This window comes from Mustelus asterias, chromosome 6, assembly GCF_964213995.1.
Source record: "Mustelus asterias chromosome 6, sMusAst1.hap1.1, whole genome shotgun sequence".
In the NCBI taxonomy this organism is placed as follows: Eukaryota; Metazoa; Chordata; class Chondrichthyes; order Carcharhiniformes; family Triakidae; genus Mustelus; species Mustelus asterias.
In genome coordinates, this window is record NC_135806.1 from 52,090,490 (window position 1) to 52,110,636 (window position 20,147).

At 39.8% G+C, this 20,147-nt stretch overlaps 1 protein-coding gene across 1 annotated transcript in view; it reads right to left on the bottom strand.

The window, feature by feature from the left end:
• The window catches only part of LOC144494657 (low-density lipoprotein receptor-related protein 1-like), an 84,071-nt gene extending 65,234 nt beyond the window's left edge, over positions 1–18,837 (bottom strand). Inside the window, exons 1-16 of the mRNA XM_078213861.1 lie at positions 18,807–18,837; positions 16,967–17,089; positions 15,767–16,132; positions 13,951–14,067; positions 13,750–13,872; positions 11,416–11,535; positions 11,216–11,341; positions 10,141–10,312; positions 8,112–8,336; positions 7,510–7,628; positions 7,293–7,432; positions 6,447–6,588; positions 5,556–5,699; positions 4,193–4,369; positions 2,005–2,124; positions 1,213–1,578 (exon numbers count right to left, since the gene is read on the bottom strand). Coding sequence (XP_078069987.1) covers positions 1,213–1,578; positions 2,005–2,124; positions 4,193–4,369; positions 5,556–5,699; positions 6,447–6,588; positions 7,293–7,432; positions 7,510–7,628; positions 8,112–8,336; positions 10,141–10,312; positions 11,216–11,341; positions 11,416–11,535; positions 13,750–13,872; positions 13,951–14,067; positions 15,767–16,132; positions 16,967–17,089; positions 18,807–18,837 — 2,611 coding nt within the window. The remainder of the gene's footprint in view (positions 1–1,212; positions 1,579–2,004; positions 2,125–4,192; positions 4,370–5,555; positions 5,700–6,446; positions 6,589–7,292; positions 7,433–7,509; positions 7,629–8,111; positions 8,337–10,140; positions 10,313–11,215; positions 11,342–11,415; positions 11,536–13,749; positions 13,873–13,950; positions 14,068–15,766; positions 16,133–16,966; positions 17,090–18,806) is intronic.
• Between the last annotated feature and the right edge of the window lie 1,310 nt (positions 18,838–20,147).

Sequence of the window (20,147 nt, forward strand, 5' to 3'; positions counted from 1 at the left end):
TGGTAGAGGCAGGTACATTACAAATCATAAAACATTTGGACAGGTATATGGATCAGAAAGGTTGAGGGATATGGGGGAAAATGGGACTAGTTCAGTTTAGGAAACCTGATCAGCATGGACTAGTTGGGATAAAGGGCCTGTTTCCATACTGTATATCTGTATGACTCAAGATGGAGTTCATGATTACTGGAATACCCTGAAGCTTTTGCATCAGGTGAGAAGTAGGTGGTCACTTTATGTAGAGTGGGTTACTCAAAAACAACTTCTAGGAGGGGATTCGCATTGATGTGGAGAATATCAATATTTATTGAACATTTTCTCATACAAGCATTCAAAACCTGGAACCATCTGCCCAAGATAGCTGACAAATGTGAAACGTGAGAAACTATTACCTGGACACATCGGACTATTCAAAAAGCTGTGTAGAGAAGCAAACTTCTGCCCACAGCTCTAATGCATTTTAGAGAAAGACATCTTCTGGTACAACCCAAAGTACACTTTGAGGGGACTCATCTGCAAGGATTTGATGTAGATGGAATCTTTTTTTACTCAACTGAACTTATTGGAGCTGGATTGGCACTTGCACAAACATGCCACAATATAGATTCAGACATCTCAACACCTGATCATGACACTGTAAAGTAGCTATAGAACAAATCATAGCAAGACTGAACTTGTTCCACAAGTGGAAAAACAGAACCTGAAGATCTAAAATCACAGCTAGATAAAGTTTAGTTAAGCTTTCAGGTCAAGTATTTCTATTTGACTACCTCACTGAAGAGGTTCAAACTATAAAAAAAATCTCCCATCAAATGTGCAGCTTAAAAATTTTGAGCTACACTTGATGAACCTTGGGTGAAGAGACAGTAATCTGAACAGGTGGATGGCAATAGTACATGACTAAAATATCAGCAATGTAATATTTTTATGGAGAGAAAGCTGGTATCACATCTTTCAAAGATCCTGGAAAAATTGATACTTGTCATCCACATACCACCAAGTATACAAGAGATGACTCATTTGGCACTGGGTTTTCCAAATGTTATCCAAATTCAGTTCTCTACAGACTTTTGCATTTTGCCTTCTGCTTGTCACCCTAATCAGTGAAAATGTCAGTGGCATTCTTGGTGCCAGCTTGCTAAAAGATTACCAATTTCATGGCACTCAAATCTGCTCCCCCAATGTGGCGCTAATAAAAGTTAGACCACTTACGGCAGTTGGCTTCATCACTTCCATCTTTACAGTTAGTATCACCATCACAGTACCATCGAGCATGGATGCATTCACCAGAATCGCACCGTATTTCAGTAGGCGAGCAAGTCACAAAAGGAAGCACATGCCCACAATGTTCTGGAGATTCATCAGATTGGTCAGTACAGTCAATGTTAGTGTCACAGACCCAGCCCAAAGGGATGCATTCAGAATTATTACACTGAAACTCATGTGGGCCACAGGAAGTTGGTGCACAGTTTTTCTCATCACTTCCATCACCACAATCATCATCACTGTTACAAACAAATGCCATGGAAATGCATCTGCCATTGGCACAGGTAAACTCTGCTGCACTGCAAACAGTGTCTGAAAAACAGTTTTATTGCAAACAAATGTAAATATTTTGGAAAACCTAGAGACAACAGGTGACAATTTTAAAGGCAAAAATTGGAAGGATAATTCATTGTAAAAATTAACATTAATCCACATCTTCATTATGCCAGAATATTGCATTCATTCTGGGCACTAATTCTAGAAATTGACAAAGGTACCAGAATATTGAGGGGTGAGATTAAGACAGGGTTATTCACAGGAGGAACAAGGATACAGATTTAAAGTCAATATTAATAAAAGGTACAGATTAACCAGTGAAATCAGGAGGGTTCAAGTTGAAGGTTAGTGGCAAACTTACGTTCCAAAGTTTGAGGTTGGCATCAAGGCAGCAACATAGTGAACAATTCTATAGCATAGATCAAGAGCTTTCAAACCAAAATCAATCCAGCATCTACTTACCACAATCATCCTCATCTTTGCCAGTAGTACAATCCTCTACTCCATCACACTTCCAAAAGACTGGAATACACGGTAACCCAGGGCCACAGCTTATTTCATCAAAAGGACAGGTCCTCTTGTCTAAAAGAAAAGCATATTAAACCCTATACAAGACTTTTATCCAAGTACAAAAAGTCAGTCAATCAGGGTTTCTACCAACATGAGGACAAAGCAAAATAAGACAGGCCATGATGGAATCGAGAAGTGTGGAGGCTAGTTTGAGCAGCCAAATTGCATCTAACTGGGTTATACAAATGCCAGAAGTTAACCCAGAGATAAGGACCCCATTCCTTCACAGGGATACTGCAACAACCTTCAAAGGGGAAGGGAAAAGAAAAGATTGGCATTTGTGTAGACCCTTACACAACCAATGTAATCACCATTGTACAAGCTCCCAAAAACTGCAACATGATAATGACCAGAATTTGTTTTTGCGAAGCAGATTGAGATAATCAGCTAGGAGACTGGGAATAACTCTTGCTTGCCTAGAGTGCCATGGTATCAACCCACTGGGCAAGGTCAGACAGGACATTTGTTTAACATCCTATTCAAAAGATGAAAATTAACATGAGCTTGGGAGTAATTACCCACTAGTTTCACATGGAATGTGCCAGAAAAAGCAAGCACTGATGCATTCAGATGTGGTTTCACATTGCCAAGTGCTTCCTGCCCTGAAAATTTAAATATGGCATTGATTCCTTTCAAAGGTTAGCATTCAAATACTGCTGAAGAGAATTATATTGCAAAAGCTTTTCAATTTGGCAATTTATGCCACAGTAAAAAAAAAAGTGCTGAATGGTTGCTCTGATGAAGTGTTGCCCCAAAGCTCCCCAATAATTGAAGTGCAGGCCTGAACACATTTCTCTTGTTTGCCCAACACAGATCCCTGCACATGAGCATATGTCACTTTCGGCCTTTTCGCTAAGAGCAAGTGTAGTATTGGCATCCCACACTGGAGGCTTCATTTGAAGCTTTTTTTTTTAAAAAAAAGCAGCATCTTGGCCTTTTTGCCAAGATGCAAAAAGATCAAGCCTTGGAGGTGCAATGCCTGCTCCAATAGCTTGGATCATGTAGATCAAGCCCAAGGCAGGAAGAAGCTTGCCTGTTTTGTCAGATTGGATCTGGAATGTCTCACTCAAGACTTTGAATGGATTGAATTGTATATAAACAAAAAAAATAAATGTCACTTCCAGCACACTTTGTTCAACCGATGAGTGCTGCCCAATTGCAGATTCACATCCAATTAGTAGACATTTTGGATTTTGCTACTCTGCCTATGAACTAAGAGAACATGCTGTTTTATTTGATCAAGTCACTGGGACACAGTGACATTCTCAGCATTGTACGGACACTGAAATGCATACATGACATTACCAAATTGTGGGATGGCTGGTTGATTGAATAGACTTTGTACAGACTGTACTCAACCAGTCTATACTTGCGAAACAAAAATTGTTAGACATTCACAGTAAACTGATACCACTGCTCATTTACACTGGAGGGAAATATATTCAACCCTCAACTTTTGAAATACCAGATTGTGAAACCCTGTCTGGCAAAACCTCAACTATGAGCCAGCTATCACTGCATTATAAAATGGAGAATCTGAAATTTAGCATTCGCCTCAATGAGTACAAGAAGCTTCAGCAACATGGCCCTTTCCAGCAATATTGTTCAATCTAGAATAGTTCTGTTACTTTCTTACTCATGTAGATCAGATCTTTGGTCAAAAAGTCTAGAATAAAACTGGACAGTTGTCTGCAAGGGGACTAGCAACTGCTTTAAGCAAGTCTGGAAAATACTGGGGAGGGGAAACGAGCAATAGACTGCACAGTTTAATTTGACTGACCAATAAACTACTTACTGGAAAAGTCAAACCATCTTATGCCCATGTAATGTCCAATAAGAGAAGCAGCAACTCCCAATCGGAGTCATTCTTAATAACCCATTCCCTAAAGCACTTGTATTGACAAGATCAGATTTAGGGTATTTAATATTCAAAATCATTGAACAGGCTAAGTGAGGTTTTTTTTAGTAACCAGCATCATGCAGACTAATTTTACCTAAACCACAAACAAAAATTACTTCCAAGTGTGGTTGTTTACACATTTAAAACTAAACACTTACGTGTGCAATAGCAAGTACTTACAGCACAGTTCTGGATTTTCATCAGATCCATCTTCACAATCAGCATGGCCATTACACTTCAATTTACTGGGTATACATTGTCCATTGTGGCACACAAAGTTTGATGCTTCACAGGTTGCAGTGTTAACTGTTAGGTGAAGGATTAAAATAAGCTTTTGAATATTACTAACAAGCAAATCTATGAGAGAGAAATAGCAAGAGTGGTTTAAGCTGCTAAAGATTCATATGCAGCTGCACTACCTCTGGTTCCATTAGCACTAGTTGCCCATATACTTCACATGTAGCTGAACAACAAGTGATAGGTCATCCTACCAGAGATCAATTTCATTGCTCGAGAGCAAGGCCAGACAACTAAGACAGAAGTGGACCAGTATCTACAAAGAGCAATCTGGAAGTTACAAGATTTAACAGGCAAGAAAAATCAATTTGACATTTAGAACATCTAAAGTTGAAACAGCACATTATAGAAAATTGCAGGTAATTTACTGTCCAATGCCAAATCTGCTGAACTTTATTCAATTGCACAATTCTAGTCACCTCATTATGGCAAGTTTCAGGTGTTGTATTTATTTAGTAACAGTCCAAACCTCTTGTTGGCACTGAGAATCTCTTTATTCTGCATTCCCACTAGTTTAAATACATAGCCTACTCTAATTTTAAACTGGTGACAGAAAATACTGCACAAGGAACATTTCCAAGAGGCCTTTGGAAGTTTATAGCTCCAATTCAGAAATTGATAGACAGAGACAGGCTTTATGCTCAAGAAACAGAAGGGGTCCTAGAAATTATCAGGGATCAGAAGCCCATCAGAACTTTGTTCTGACTCCAGATGTCAAAGCATTTCAGATTTCCAGCTTAGATGCCCTATATGATTTTGAGCAAGATATTGCTCAATCAAGTAGTACCTGAAAAAGCATTTAGAACTTAAATTCAATTCACTTAAAGCAATATCTGCCCAAGTCAGCAAGGCAAGTCCATCAAATGCACTCATTCACCATATTGTGGCTAGAATTTTAGCCACACATGCATCCATGGTGCAATTAACCTATTGTTAATGACTTACAACAACCAGTCAACTGAGACTCCCCTCGAATATTTTTCTGTGGATGGTACTTTTTGTACAGTGACCAGACTGGTGACTTCAATTGCAGCAATTTTGATCCATTTCAGTCAGCGGAGGCCTTTTTGTAGTCAATTACAATCAGTGATTCATGGACTATTTCACATTTGAGCTTTGTGTAAAGGAATTGGGCAGAAATGTAAACAATGTTAGCTCAATTTCTAATACCTTTCCCCCAGATTGTGACTAAATTCCAGGCTATAACATTCAATGTTAAGTATGTGAACATGCTAATTGTTCTTACTTGTGCACAGCTTTCCATCTTTGTTCAGTTCCAAGCCAGCTGGACAGACACAAGTGTGTGTTAATGAATTAACAGTTATGCGAGGAGCAGGAAGACACATGTATTCACAGCCTCCATTCAAACTTTCATTGCACCAGTTTTTGCCTGTTGAAAATTTAAGAAAATCACCATTGGAAAAAGGTATATGTAATCAAATCATTCAAGATTAGTTTTGCCACAGAAAACTTGCCAATTCAGAATTTAGGTTTACTACAAACTCAACAAAACTATTTCTTTTTTTAGTGATGTAAAAATGTCAGTCAACTTGTCAAAGAACCAATTGGTTTCCATAGGTGACAAGGACAAAGGCTTACTATACAATTACAGCAATCAAACAATAGAAGTACAATATCTTGTCAAATTGCCAGTTACAAAACTAAAGATTATTGCAGCACAAGATTTACTGTTTACTGGAATAGCTTAAAATAAAAAATTTTAAAAACACGAAGGGGAGGATTTTAAGGCAACACCATGGCAGTGGGTAGTACTGCTGTCTCAGCTCCAGGGACCTGGGTTCAATTCCAGCTTTGTGCAACTGTGGAATTTGCACATTCTCCCCATGACTGCATGGGTTTCCTCCCACACTCCGATGTGCAGGTTAGATTGGTTGGCTGGCCATGCTAAATTGTCCTAGTGTCAGGGGGATTAGCAATGTAAATTCATGGGGTTACAGGCCTATGTGGAATTGCTGTCAGTACAGGCTTGATGGGCCAAATGACCCCCTTCTGCACTAAAGGGATTCTATGATATTTCATTTTCCAAATTGATTAAATTTTGACTAGCTGATTCTTGTACAGCTCATGAGAATGGCAAGTCTCACCCTTAAAGTTGATCAAAATCAAGACATCCTACCTGATGGCTGTATTAACTTGTGATAAGCAATCAAATCATGAGGTTCGTCGAGATTGGAGGCTAATGTCACCACATTGGCTCCTGTGAACTTATTGGCACTATAAATGATTTCGTTCTCACCATCAATCCAAAAGATACGATCCTAAAAAGTCACATTAGGTATTACCCAAAGTCTTCAATTCTGATGCCAGCACAAGTATACCTTGATCTATACAAAATGCACACTTCAGCTGACATTTTAGACACAAGACTTGATGTATACAAGCAAAAATACAGAAAACACACAAGGACTTATTCCAAAGTAATCTTAGGGAATGACTTTCAGCAAAAATACTCAAGTTTGAAATTACAGAATGCAATAAGTCATAAGCAATGTCTATTGTGCAGTCAATGTAAAGGGTACTTTTCCCCTTAAATTTCTGCCCCACAATTGAATTCCTTACTACCACCAGTTATTTTTGAATTTGGATGTTTTAGTTAACACCCATAACCTGGATAACAAAAAGTATGCTTTTTAGCTCATGCTAGCTCTGCACACTAGTCACAAAACTGAAGATCAATTACTTTCCTACAAGAGGAGGAAATGTTTGCTTCTTGCATATCCTTGCAATAGTAAGCCCACATCTATTGGTGGTTTAAAGGATAATTGAGTCATATCCAATATCTAGCCATTAGCTGATCTGGAGGGGGTGGTATATCACTCCCTTGCTTACAAGTACACCATTTTTAGACTTAAAACTCAAATACATAAATAGTACTAACTGGGTTAAATGAGCTTGCAAGCTCACACTGCTTATTTCAACTCCAGCTCCACTTAGTGGTCAATGTTCTGGCAATGCATCTTACCTCAAACATAGACACAGCAAGAGGATGGACAAGAAATTCTTCCGACTGCAATATAGTTCTTCTATCCTGACCATTTAGATCAATGCTTGACAGCATGTGCAGTTTTGAATCAACCCAATAGAGACGGCTTTTCACAAGATCTGTGAACAGATTTGACATATGGAGTTAAGCAAGACCCTGATAATGAATGCTGCAAAGCAGGTTTCAGTTTACTTACCAAGTGTAATGCCATTTGGCCAATAAATCTCTCTGCTAACAAAAACCTGGCGGGCAGCACCATTCATGCCTGCTTTTTCAATCTTTGCAGGTTCACCCCAGTCTGACCAGTATATAAACCTTACAATCCAAAACAGAAAAGAGAGTCAGAGGAGAACTTTTAAATCAAAATGCTTCACTGGACGATGATAAATTTCTACAGGCATTGTCAAAGTTACATTTTACTGGCTTCAGTTTGACAGCCACAACATGACCTCAACATTCAATGTAGATACAAGAGCCCACTATTTTCCAGAGTTTGGATAATATACAAGTGTGCCATCAAAAGGATAGCAAAGACAAAAAACTTCAAATTGAACTGTAGCAAATTAAAGTTAAACCATGAATCTGACCCTGCACCTCTTTATATCAACTCAAAATTCCATAGTCATGCTCAGTTATAGACAATTGAATAAATCAAAATGACATGCGAATTAAACTCAAGTGGCTAGCATTACTAGTTAATTGGCCACTTTGATGCCAAGCCAACCAACTTGGCTGGAATTACTGCTAAATGCCTTCCATCTGATACCCTGATTACACAAGTTAAAAATTCTTTAGTACCCAGTTAGTGGATCAGCTACTATAGATCCTGGTTCCTTTAGATTGGTATCAAAGAGGATCTTCCTTTTGGTTCCATCAAAGTTGCCCACTGAAAGGATTTTAGGGCCTGCATCTGTCCAATAAATGTTCTTGTGGATCCAATCGACTGCAATTCCCAGAGGAAGGTATGCATCATTGATGACTCTGGCAATCTCTGTTGCACCACTTTGGTTATCTATCGATTTACTGCAATGAAGTCACAGTAGTAAATACAAAATGTTCAATGAAAACCTGGATAAAAACATTCAAATTGAAAACCTAGAAATTCACGATTGAAGCTCACATTCATACAGCAATTGCACATTACTGGCTGAAACACTGTTTAGCTCGAAAGTTTGATACTTGTCAAACTGTAACAATTAAAGTATTTTCAAAAGTAATGCACAGGTTTCTTTTTAATAAGAGGTCTAGTTTAAACCCTTTTTTCTCTCCTCAATCAGAACCTTATAAAATTAGGAATGAGAGCAGCAAAACAGAACAAGGTGACAATCTAATGTTTGTATTTCACTTGGCACAATAATTGGAATTAAGTGATTTCAAAAATACTTTGGATTTCACAGCCCCAGTTGGACAGAAAGGAGGGTGGGGAAAATAATGGCAGCTGAGTTGTGGCCAGAAATCACATCTGTTTCCATTTGCTTTCATCCAAGAGTAGCCCCTTGCACAGGCTTGTTCCTGTTAAAGGGACCAATTTATTTCTTGCACTCATTAGCAGTCCATTTCTGGCATGTTGTCATCACTTAAGGCAGCCAGAATTTGTATCAGACCAACTGGATGGCGGCAAAAACTATAACGGAAGCAAGAAGAGTTCTCCACTGCCAGGTGTTGTTTTCTTAAATGCAGTGTTAACATGTACAGCATTCAATCTGAGTCAAGAAAATAACTTGATTTTAAACAACTGCATTTCTTTTTCATGAAAGGCTGTTGGATGATGGAAACACTTTGGGTTAATTTCACTAGAGAAGCCCAACCTCTAGTTCTCTTACCAGTCTTGGTTTCTGACACTGGATTCAGTCATATATGGTTTTGGACTCCATTTATAATTCACAAAGGGACCTCTGGAGTAAATAGCATTAAAATTCTCCATGCATCAGTTCTTAAACCTCAATTTAACAAGTTCAAATTCCAATTCTCCCTGTATTGCACTTGGCATTTTGATCACAACAATTTTAAATTCATTTGCCCTGCATCTAGTTCAAAGAAATTAATGGTTTCAGTTTGTGACTCTACAAGCTTTACAGCCTTCAGCCTTATATTTTCACTTCACTCCCAAGTTTAGAAAATGGAGGCCCCATCCTTTGGATCACTATCACTTTCTCCTGCATATTGAATGGTGGCTGAATGAATTGCTTCTTGGGCACTATCAATCCCAGTTCTTAATGTTGCACCATAAATCAATTACCATAAATTTCACTTTATACCATGCCTTTGAGCAAAAAAGCAATTCTCCCATCCAAAATCAGGTTGGAACAGTGGCAGGCTTTTAACCTGCCTGTGCCAGAGTCAATCCACCTCATGTCTACTTGAATAACAGATCAGGCACAGTGGCTAGCACTGCTGCCTCAGAGATCCAGGTTCCATTCCCATCTTGGGTCAGTGTGCAGAGTCTGCACAGGCTTCCACCAGGTGCTCTCTTTTCCCCCCTCCTCAGAAAGACTTGGTTAGGTGCATTGGCTATGCTAAATTCTCCCTCCATGTCCCCCAATAGGCGCTGGAGCATGGCGACTAGGATTTTCACAGTAACTTGATTGCAGTGTTAATGTAAGCCTACATGTGCCTAAACTTTTTTCTAGGTCAATTAGAATACCAATCCCTGGAAGTTCTACATCCAGGCAGGGCCACAACCTGGAAGAGTCCAATTCAGGAGGGGCAAAGCCAGCCAGTGTTAGTTGATCTATCAGCATTTATTCAAGTGGCTCAATGTAGAAAGACATCTTGAATTGAAGATTCTCAAATAAGTCATTATATAATGGAATTTCAGAAATCTTACCTGAAAATTGCATGCTGTCCCAGGTCAGCCCAAAAGATTTTCTGCGCTGTAATGTCAGCATCAAGTGCTATAACATTTCTCAGCTGATCAATTATCTGAGTGTATTCCATATGATGTAATCCAATTTTCCTGATGTCATGACGATTAGTGAAAATCAAACAGGGCTCTTCTCCTGTAGGAGGAAAACCAATGCATGAACAATGGTTTCCTCTCAGAGGTCCTTGCAATCATACAGCACAGAAGCTAACCATTTGGCCCATCATGTCTGCTCCAAGAGAATAAAGATCCCTTGTGGAATGTCCACTTTCTCAAAATACCCCTCTTCAGATGTGAAGTCATGACAGCAAACTTACAAAATAACAATTTTAAAGAGATTGATGATTGTTCAATAGTTTATAGGGATGACAAGAACAAATAATAAACAGGTTCTCTGCAAGACGTTGAATATTCTAACCTTTGTACACCCCCTCCCAAACTCATCTGGGTTCTGAATATGGCCCATGATGTTGACCACTGTCCCATGTGTCAGGCGGTCATATTCTGACCACCCAGTTCTTTTCCCTGCTGGTATGACCAAATTGATATGTCCATAAAGCAAGGGCAAGTGAAGCAAGATGCATGCTGATTGTACACATTTATAGAGCAGTGTTCCTCTGCATCCAATGCACAAGTAGCCATTTGGAGTTGATACGTATTAAATGTAATCAATCGTATTCTTGGGGTCATAATTAATGAACAAGTCAGCTTGCAGCCCAGAGATGAAGGAGAGCCACTCATGCAGCCCACTCATCAATCTAGGTAGCCCATCACTGGTCAAGAGCAACAAATGCAGTTCAAACAGTGGACCTAAAACACTCCCTTTGAGTGTAAACCCAGATGATTTTACATAGGTAATGATACTTAACCCAGCCTGTCATGTACCAAAAACATCTACTTCAGCTTTGTATCAGATAGTTTAGTGTTTAGTTATTTAGCTTCAGCACAAATTTATTTTGCTGTTAAATACCTGCATAGTGTTGTGTATAACAGTGTTTCACAGCAGACTTAATTGAATATTTTCAAATATTGTACTTGCCTACAGCCTTGCAACCCCCATTGATCGGATCAATGTGATATCCTTTGTGACAGTCGCATTGATAACTTCCATTTAAATTGATGCAAATTTGACTGCAGGTTTCTGGATTTTGACATTCATCAATATCTGCAAAGAACAAATATCCCTTCAAATTCATGATCTGGGCCAATTTTGGAGAAAGTTAATGGAATTGAACTTGCCTGCACAGGATTTCCTGCCCACCAGTTCAAAACCAGGACGACATTCACATTCATAACCAATGGCAAGATCCCTGCAGATATGAGAACAACCACCATTGTTCACCAGGCACTCATTTATATCTGCAAAACAAATTGGAATTTCTTTCCTATTTGAAGTCTCAAAGGCTATTACAAGACAATTGATGTAATTCCCCCATAAGCAGTGTAAAATTAAACAGTATAAATAGATTAGTTTGTTTAGTGAATGCAAAGTCTTCAAACAAACAGTTTCTTCCAGTCCTGCTGTGTTGAGTTTGGATAGGTAGATTAGACACTGTTGGTGTTGAATGTTGAGCTGTATTGGCTTTTGCCTTGTGAACATGGAGGGTTTACTTTGAGTCACCATGTGTTGCGGTATTGTTCAAATTTTGACAAGTCCTCATTTAAGATCTAGTCAGAGGTTGAGTTGAGGCCAATGTTGTTGGCATATATAAATTTGGGAGGTAGTTTCTGGAAGATCATTGGTGTACAGGTTGAACAGGGTTAGAGCAGCACCGAGTCTTGGTTTGCCTTTTCCATGTACTTTATGGCTGCTAAAGTGAACTCTGAACCTTTGATTGTTCAATAGTATTCCAATGCTATTAGCCACTCAGGGGAGGGGCAGTGTGTCAAATGGTATTACAGGCTGCTGGGAGGTTCAGAAACAGCATCTGTTCAAGTTTTTCTGAAAGCTGTTTTCAACATATCTGTTCCCATGCTGCAGTCCTAGCAAAAACCAGCTTGACTGATGAAGGATTGGGGGTATATCTGCTGAAGGAGGAGACATTCAAGGATTTTATAATGGAACTGACAGGCAAGATTGGACAGTTGCTAGCTACAGGGGGTATGGGCTCTTCCATGTTTTGGTATGGCAATGGCTTTTACACCAAAACAGTTGGAGCCAAGGTAAAGTCCAGAAACAACTTTATTGCCAAACTACTTGGCCCAACCCAAGATGTTGCTACCACCACCCTCCAAACCTTAGCACTCAGTCGCAGAATACTGCACCCATTTGGTCAAGATCACAGTTGACAGCCAGTTGAATGCTACATTTGTTATTGTTTTGGCATTCATGGCCATCATGTAAAACCAGGTCAGCTAGACAAGATCTCAGGGCCCCAAGTGTTACATAAATTCTGGTACGATACCATATCCTGCTGCCTTGCCACACTTCAAACCCTGTAGGATCGTAGTTTTTCACAACCTCTAGGACCTTCTTTAATTTTGCAACCTCAAAGGGGGTAGGGCTGATGTTTTCTTTGTTGGTGTTGTCCCAGTTCACCCTGGATGTTTCTTTTGGTGTTTTTGTTCAGGGGTGCCTTAGCAATGGCAAGCAGGTGGCTGGAGGCACAGTTGGAGTAACAGGGATAATTTTTGGCTGCTTTAAGATGACAGATCAGGCTTCAGCACTTCCTGCTGCAGAGTATGATCTACTGATTAGAAACTTTGACATGTCTACATGTCCAAACCAGCAGCAGGGTTAGATCTTTCAGCCCCTTGAGCCCACTGTGCCATTTGATATCAGATGATCAGATCATAGCTTCAACACTATCCACTTTGACTCGTGTCAATCAATCTAACAGCCTTAAAAATATTCAATGACCCTACCTCTACAGAATCAAAGATTAATGGCCCTCAAAAGGGACTCCCATCTTGAGATGGGAAGTTTTCTAGTCTGATAGAGAAAAGTATCCACCCAGCAAAGTCTTAAGGTCACCTCACATTCTTTTAAACTTCCACAGATAAAAAACCAATTTATCAAACTGTTGAAAAGCCTTCATTCCAGGAATCAGTTGGTAAACTTTCTGAACTGCTCAATGCAATTATAATCCTTACTGGAAGCCAAATTTGTAGCAAGACCATCCCAGTCCAGTAGTCCATTCCCCTTGCAATAAAAGCCAGCATCAATTTGCTGTCCTCATCACCTGCATGTGATTCACACATCCCTGTTCAATTCTGCAACCTCTCTGCATTTCTATTCCAAGTGAAGTTCGCATTTGCCCACAATTAACTAAGATCAATTTAATAAAGAACATTGTAATTAGATTAAACCAAACATTGAGGCACAAGGACAATCATGACATTACTTGTTAGTGCATTGGAGTGGTGGGAGGGGAAATTGGGAAGTGATTAAGAACAATGTTTATGAATGTAAATCAAGAGAAGACACATTTAATGCTAGCAAAACAAGAATTCAAACTTTTCACAATTAAAAAAAGGAGATATAGCCTAAAACACTTGCCCCTGCCTGCCCGCCTTATTTCAGTTTACAGAAATCGGAGGGGAAGAAATAAGTGGAATTACAAAGCTACATACAACATTCTTTTAGGGGCTCATCACTCCAGTCTTTGCAGTCTTGTTGCCGATCACACACTTGGCTTATATTTATGCATTCTCCAGTTTGGCATCGGAAATCAGAAGGCCCTGTGCATGCCAGAGCTGGTAGAAGGAAAAAAGTGAATGAGTTTTGAACCAATGAGCTCAATAAAATGTTCTTAAACGCCAGTGTGTACTTACTCTTACAGTTGAGCTCATCACTACCATCAGTACAATCAATAAAGCCATTGCATCTCTTGCTTTCAGGAATACAATTATCTCCACATTTGAAATGACCAAATTTGCATATTTGAGCAGCTGCTGAAAAGGAAATTCAAAATTTAACAGGAATCATGTAGCAAGCCAACAAGTTAGGACTTGATATTTAATGTGCTCAAATGTAAAAACAGTGCACCCAAAATATTTCTAGTGTAAACTTTGTCACAAACCATAATTAAATGTACCCCTGAAGGTTTCTCATGATTCTCCCCCACTATTTTATTAATTTATGTGACAACTATCCCTAGTTGTCCTCAAAAGGTAGTGGTAAGCTGCCTTTTTGAATCACTGCAATCTCCAATATGTAGGTACACCCAGTGCTGTTAGGGAGGAGTTCCACAATTTCAACCCAGTGGCAGAGAAGGAAACACAATATATTTCTAAGTCAGGATGGTGGGTGACTGAGAAGGGAACTTCCAGGTGGTTGTGTTCCCAGATATTTACTACTCTTGTCCTTCTACATGGTAGTGATCATGGTTTTGTTAAATGCTTCCTAAGGAGTCTTGGTGAGTTCCTGCATTGCATTGTGTAGATGTACACACAGCTGATGAATATTTGTGGAAGGGGTAGCAATCAAAAGGGTTGCTTTGTCCTGGATGGTGTCAAGCTTTGAGAGTTATTGGAGCTGCACCCGTCCAGGCAAGTGGAGTGTATTCCACTACAATCCTGACTTGCGCCTTGTAGATATTGCAAAGGTTTTGGAGAGTCAGGTGGCAAATTACTTGCCACAGGATTCCTATACTTTGATCACTACAGTATTTATACACTAGGCCAGTTCAGTTCCTGGTCAATGATAACCCCCATGATGTTGATAATGGGGGATTAAGCAATGGCAATGCCATTGAATGTTTCTAGTTATGTCAGGCAACATATCCATCCCTGTGACACATTATCTTCCTATGTCAATTGGAAAGACAGACTCATTACCCAATTGAAGATGTTTCTGTCAAACAGTCTGTCCCACCCACCCACTTGTTAATCTGGCCATTGGAGATGCTGGACTGTCAAACATCACAGCAAAGAGAAATGCTCAAAACATTTGAAAAAAAATGTTTTGTGTTGCAATGATTTTTCTCCAGAATTACACAATAGTGTCCTGGAGGTTAGAAACCAAAAATAAGACGTAGAATGGGATTAACTTAGTTCAGATGTCATGGGCTCCATTTTTCCTCAAAATAACCTCAGACAAAACAATAGTGATTTTAGGATGTCCCAAAGTATTTTATACCCATTGTTGATTGTAGATAAACATCGGCAGGACACCAGGGACAACGTGTGTTATTCAAATACTGCCATGGAATCTTTTATATCCACCCAAGGCATTAGAAAGATCCCATGATTATTCCATCCAAGACAGCAGTGCTCAGTCGGGGGCTTGAACTCAACTTCCTGACTCAAGAGTGCTCACTCAGCCACAACAGAACTACAGATAAAGCAACTATTTTTAAAGGGAGGCAAATTCTGAACAAGTTGCATCAAACACTATTTAGGAATGACATGAGATGTAATTTGTATTTTATATCACTGGCTTATTTATTCCTCCATTCATGGTCAATTGCATTCAAATACTAACATTAATTCTAGAGTTCAAAATGTCTCAGTTCAAGAGCAGTCTATTGGTTACAGACAGTAAAGAATTTTAGCACTGCTAGGCCACCATCAGAGAGAGGAGACATTTAAAAAAACCACCAATTAAAACATATTGCAAATCCCAGACTAGAAGAAATAATACACTTACAGCATTTGGCTTCATCACTTCCATCTTGGCAGTCTCTCTCTCCATCACAGTGCCAGTTACTGTGAATGCATTTGCCAGAATTACACAAAAACTCACCAGGAGAACAGGTCACTGTAAGTGTATACCCACATTGGTTTGGAGATTCATCAGATTTATCAGCACAGTCAGCATTGGTATCACACAGCCAATTCATGGGGATGCATTCAGAACTATTGCACTGAAACTCATGAGGGCCACAGATATGTGACTTGCAGTCCTTTTCATCACTTCCGTCACCACAGTCATCTGCACCATTGCATAAAAAGTTTTTGGAAATGCATCTACCACTGGCACAAGTAAACTCTAATGAATTACAAGTAACAGTGCCTAGAAAAAAGAAAAATGATATCAATTCATGTGCTTTAAACTATGGACCATACTTCAAAAGATACTTGAGGTCAAATACCTTTCAGTCCTTCTAAACTTGGCCAGTGACCATGAAGTGGTGATTAAATAATTACTGGGCATACAGCAGGTGTTCACATGCAAGGTCAGGATGACAGAATGACACCTGGCTTTTGAAATGGAGTCCACTATCTAGTAACAATATATACATTCCAAAACAACAGGGGTCCCAAAAGGAGGGATGAATGACATCAGTATAATCATCTTGCTCTCATGCCCACATGCCCTCCCTTGGCTCATGCAATGCCCCAGTGAAAGCTGGAAGAGCAGCATATCGTCCAGTCAGGCACATTGCAGCACTCGGGACTTGCGTGGAATTCAACAACTTTGGATACCAACCCCCCCACCCTTTCTTTTTAAAGTGTCCCATACATGCATTGCCTCAAGTAACACCTCCCCTCTCTTCCCACCCACCCGGGCATCTGGCTTTTGTTCTTAAAGTTGCTACTTGCAATTTCTACAGCTCTAAAAAGTGTTCTCCCTCTGTTCAGTTCTGATGGAGAGTCGAAGGACTCAAAACATTAACATTCTCTCCGAATGGATGCTGACAGACCCGAGTATTGCCAGCGTCCTCTATTCTTATAATAGAGGTTGTGGCTGATTTTGCTCATTTGCTGCAAAGCCATATGGAACAAAGTAAATGAACAAAAGTTTCTCAAAATGGAAAATAGCCACAAATCATTCCAAATGTTGCAACTATTTGAGGTCTTGGCAACCATCAAGTTAGAATGAACAAGTGGTCCTCAAGCTACATACCGCAGTTTTCCTCGTCACTACCATCACCACAGTCCTGTGCTCCATCACATCTCCAAGAGACAGGAATACATTGAAAAAATCCAGAGCTACAGTGTATTTCATTGGCTCGACAAGTGCTTGTGCCTGAAACAAGAGATGTACAGCCATGATTATTTGCAGCACTACTTCCACATTGCCTTCAAGGGAGGAAAATGCAAGGCCTGTTGACTATCTTTTCGTTCAAAAAAGTGAAATTATATTTTTTCCATCTCGTTTGGCTCTTAATTGCAAATTTTGAAATCAAGGTGACAAAGCAATTCTTAAGGAATGGCATCAGACTGTTGCATCACTAGGGTTTAGAACCTGCTCAGATGATCTTACCCAAAAGGTACACCTAGCATTGCTATTTGTTAATCCAAATCTCCTCTTCCCTCAACTAATGCCACCCTTAGCTCAGCTTCTGGCAGAATGCAACAAATGCAAAGAGTGCACGGAATTCTCCACCGTCTCAATGGATTATATAAATGGACAAACTCTGACAAGTGGACTTTTAAAATAAGCAAATGTCTAATTTGATACCAAAAGGATGGAAAGCACACCATCTTCCAATGGTGAAATTTCAGAAATAGTGGAGACCTAAAGAGACTTGGGGTTGCAGGAAGAGATGTAATCAAAAAGCCTAATGGAATGCTGGTGTTTATATCTAGGGGACTAGAATACAAGAGAAGCCATGATTCAAATATACAAAACCCTGGTTAGACCACACCTGGATACAGTGAGCAACTCTGGACAGCACACCCAAGGATGGATACATTGGCCTTGGAAGGCATGCATCATGGATATTACTACAATACCTAGACACCAAGGTTAAATTGTGCAAACTACAGTTGCAGTCTCCAAATCTAGAAGGTTAAAGGGCGATTTGATTAAAGCTTTCAATAGGAACTAATAGGGTGGATAGAGAAAAGCTATTGTAGCCAGTTGGGGAATCCGATAGGAAACATAGCCTGACCTTTCAGGAATGAAATTGGGAAATACTCCTACATGCAATGGGCAGAAGTTTAGCACTCTTACAGCAAATACTGCCATAGTGGTTAAGGCAGGGTTTTTTTTAAATCCAAAAGATATGACCATATTGTGTGGCAAAGTCAGGAATCAGCCATGATCAACTGAATGGCAGAACAGGCTTAAGGGTTAAGCTACCTCCTGTTGATCCGACCCTCCCAAAATATGCATCAACTACAAAAAGTGTACAATTTCTGTGAGAAAAGCGAGATCTGTGCAGACTTCATCTACACCCCCCTCTCCAATTATACTCGCCTGTCTGGCATCTATAAAGCTTAGAAAATTCTAACTTCTGAATCAAATAAGAATATTAATACATCAAACAGGTTACCCTAGATAATGCAGGCGCGAAGTTTCATTCAAAGCACCCAAAGGCGCCAAAACTTCTTTGCTTGTCAATAAAACATTTATCATCAGACGTGCACTTTGTTCACTCACTAAAAATATTTGCCTTGATTATGCTGTCACTTTCACTTGTTTAGTATGTCCACCCAAGTTACTTTCATTTTTTATTAAAAAGTAACATTTAGTCACATTACTCACCCGTTACAGCGGTGGGCGAATAAGAACATATTGCGAACAGTAATAAAATCAATCGAAAGGGAATCATATCGTGAGCCAAAGCAGGAATCCAAAACCTGTAGCTGTTCCTGGATAGCCAAATACACGGAAATTGTAATTCCCCTTCCCTTTTCTGATCGACCTGAACTAAATGACATGAACCCTGTTACTTTATCGTTTTTCTTAACCCCAACCGACGATTAATTGGCCATTGAGTGTTTGTTATTTCAATTACCTTGTTCAGTTGTAGATGTATTCATTCGCATTGGTGCCCGATAAAGATTGATTCATTGCCGATCATTAACCTTACTGCAATCGGTTCTTGCTGCTAATGGTAAGGGGTTTTCGTTGTCATATGAGGCGCCACTGGTACTTTACTCTTTTCACCTGATTTATTGGACTAGGGTGATGAAACTGCGAAGAAATGTATTCATGGAAGTTACACCACATGCCTTGCTCCCATGCTCCAGACATTGGTCGGACAACACATCCATCCTGATATTTTCCAGCATTTTTTGTTTTTGTTTCTGATTCCAGCTTCAGCAGTATTTTGCTTTCATCCTGCCTTGGTACACCAATTGGAAATCATAAAGGATTCATTCCAATTCTCTTCCTGCACCTAGTAGTGCGCTAAGGCAAACTTTCATCTGTTTCCATGGTTAGTAATTCCCGGAATAGGTTGTTCAGGGAGTTTCACAGTAACTTCATTGTAGTGTTAATGTAAGCTTTACTTGTGACCAATAAATAAACTTTATTTAATCTGTCACCAGGGGCTTATAGTTTGAGGAGTGCCACTCCACATCAAGCATAACTGACCAGGAGTCTCTCCTGCTCTTACCACCAGCCATTGGTGTTTTAAAAAGGATTTGTAGGTTGACACACACAACCTGTTTGGTTATGTTATGAATGCACCTTCCTTGGCCATCATGTCCTGGGGTGGGACTTGAATACAGTGAGAAGTTTAACAACACCAGGTTAAAGTCCAACAGGTTTATTTGGTAGCAAAAGCCACACAAGCTTTCGGAGCTCCAAGCCACTTCTTCAGGTGAGTGGGAATTCTGTTCACAAATAGGGCATATAAAGACAGAGACTCAATTTACATGAATAATGGTTGGAATGCGAATACTTACAGCTAATCAAGTCTTTAAGAAACAAAACAATGTGAGTGGAGAGAGCATCAAGACAGGCTAAAAAGATGTGTATTGTCTCCAGACAAGACAGCCAGTGAAACTCAGCAGGTCCAGGCAACTGTGGGGGTTACAGATAGTGTGACATGAACCCAATATCCCGGTTGAGGCCGTCCTCGTGTGTGCGGAACTTGGATATCAGTTTCTGCTCAGCGACTCTGCGCCGTCGTGTGTCGCGAAGGCCGCCTTGGAGAACGCTTACCCGAATATCAGAGGCACCAATATCCTCAGCACCAACAACTGCCAGTTTCCAGATGCAATTTTACATCTCATCCGCTTCATCCTGGACCACAATATCTTCACCTTCAACAACCAGTTCTTCATCCAGACACACGGAACAGCCATGGGGACCAAATTCGCACCTCAATATGCCAACATCTTCATGCACA